Below are 1,769 nucleotides of genomic sequence, written 5' to 3'. Positions count from 1 at the left end.
ATTGCGTGGGGAGAGAAGGCGAAGAATATTGTGAAAATTTTTGCATTGTATAAAGGATTTAAAAGAAGGAATTTTAGTACAAGAGATTGGGGAAAGTTAAAACGTTTACAATATATGGAGAGAAATTGGATTTTGAATATTGAAAAATTTGTGATGATGCATTTAAAGAGGAAGTTTTTTGTAGATAAGACGCTGTAAACGAACTGAGTTGCTCAAACATTAAAGTGAAAGAAGTCATGAAAAACTAGCGGAGGTTAACATCGGGCGGCTACGCAGAAAGAACTAAATAGTCCAAAACAGCTCTTTAATTCAATATAAACGCTAAATAGGTACCATAAACGAGCAGAGGTAGTGCATATGTACCACGAGCTACCCTAAGCACTTGTGAAGACACTTCGAGAGTGCCCCAACCTCGTTTATTATGCCTTATTCCGACTCTTCCTCATCGCAACAATCCACAACCCATTGTGCGCGTTACCAACCAGATACCCTCAAAAACAATAGCTGTCTGCCCTCTGACCTGACCGTCGTCAAGCCAAGCGTAGAAACGTGAAAAAGGGGGCCACAAGTATCTGAAATCATGAGTACTCTGAAATCGAAGATGGCCCTTATAACTTTACTTCTTTTGGCTGTATTTAGCGAACGTAGCGACGCGGTCTGGGCAAACAGTGGCAATGCGCAACTTTTTGGCCCACTGTGAAAGCTCCTACAGCTCGCGGACGGCATACCAACAGCACCCAAAGCTGCCAGCATCGACACAAACCTGCTTTCAGGCATGCAAAAGCTTAACATGTCACAAGCAGATGATTCATGGCAGGTGCAGTTCGTGAAGGACGGCAAAGGAAAACAGAGCTGGTAAGGTCTAACTTCGGAGCAAAAAGTAAGCTACAAAATGCTTGAGGTTGGATGGGAACAGTGGGCCGAAACTAAAAGCGCACTAACAGCGGACACCACGTTCCAGGAAAAGCTTGCTAAGGCAGGCTTCACCACGTTAACCCAGCCGAAAAAACTTTACGCGCGTTCACTACTGGAGCGCATGGTTAGCGAAGCGGAGGAGATAAACAAACTTCTAGAGGAAGCCGAAAGGAGCAGCATTGACAAAGTGAGTGCGCAAATAAAAACCGACCTCAACACGGCCGTATACGGTGATGCCAACGGCAAGGGCGACTACGGCAAAAGCACTGCCCCACACAACGACCGGAAGACAATGAGCAAATGCGACGACTCAGGAAAGATAGCAGGATCAGCCGAGCTGGCATATACAATTTTGTGCGACTGCTTACCAGCCGCCGGGCAAGCTGCAATTCAGCCTTGCGCAAAGGATATAAGCCTAACGCACCACTGGGACGAAGCGGCAAACGGCCTGGTCGAAATACGGAGAGAGGTACGATCATACTGTCCGTCGACGCCAGCAAAGCGGACAACGGCCGCCGCAATCCATGAGGCTATCAACGATGTGGAAGCGCTGAAAACTCTCAAAGCCGACGTAGGCTACCTGTGAAAACAATACGGAACAAACTGCGGCGGTAGCACCGCAAGCGGACTCTGCTTCAAATACAATGGAGTTGTCTCCAGCACTACAAACACCTTCGATGAGCTAACCTGGGTGAAGAATTTCTTAGCAGCTGCGGACAAACTTCAGGCAGCGGGAGCGGCGGCACACAAAACGGAAACCCTAGTACAAAAACTTAAGGAGCTCAACTCGACGGCTTGGGGAATTCCAAGGCTGATACAAGAAACCACAAAGATGACGGCGGCTGTCCAGGCAA

At 47.6% G+C, this 1,769-nt stretch overlaps 1 protein-coding gene across 1 annotated transcript; it reads left to right on the top strand.

Annotated features, from left to right (window-relative positions):
* Nucleotides 1-892: 892 nt before the first annotated feature.
* On the top strand, nt 893-1,501 carry TEOVI_000035100 (Trypanosomal VSG domain containing protein, putative; the record flags this gene model as incomplete). The annotated part of the gene is made up of 1 exon (XM_067222147.1): nt 893-1,501. The coding sequence occupies one exon, from the start codon at nt 893-895 to the stop codon at nt 1,499-1,501; it is 609 nt and encodes a 202-aa protein (XP_067078248.1).
* Between the last annotated feature and the right edge of the window lie 268 nt (nt 1,502-1,769).

The sequence above is a fragment of the Trypanosoma equiperdum genome (genome assembly GCF_001457755.1).
Source record: "Trypanosoma equiperdum strain OVI genome assembly, contig: ctg_156, whole genome shotgun sequence".
In the NCBI taxonomy this organism is placed as follows: domain Eukaryota; phylum Euglenozoa; class Kinetoplastea; order Trypanosomatida; family Trypanosomatidae; genus Trypanosoma; species Trypanosoma equiperdum.
Note: the sequence above shows the minus strand (reverse complement) of the source record. Positions and strands in the feature narration are given on the sequence as shown.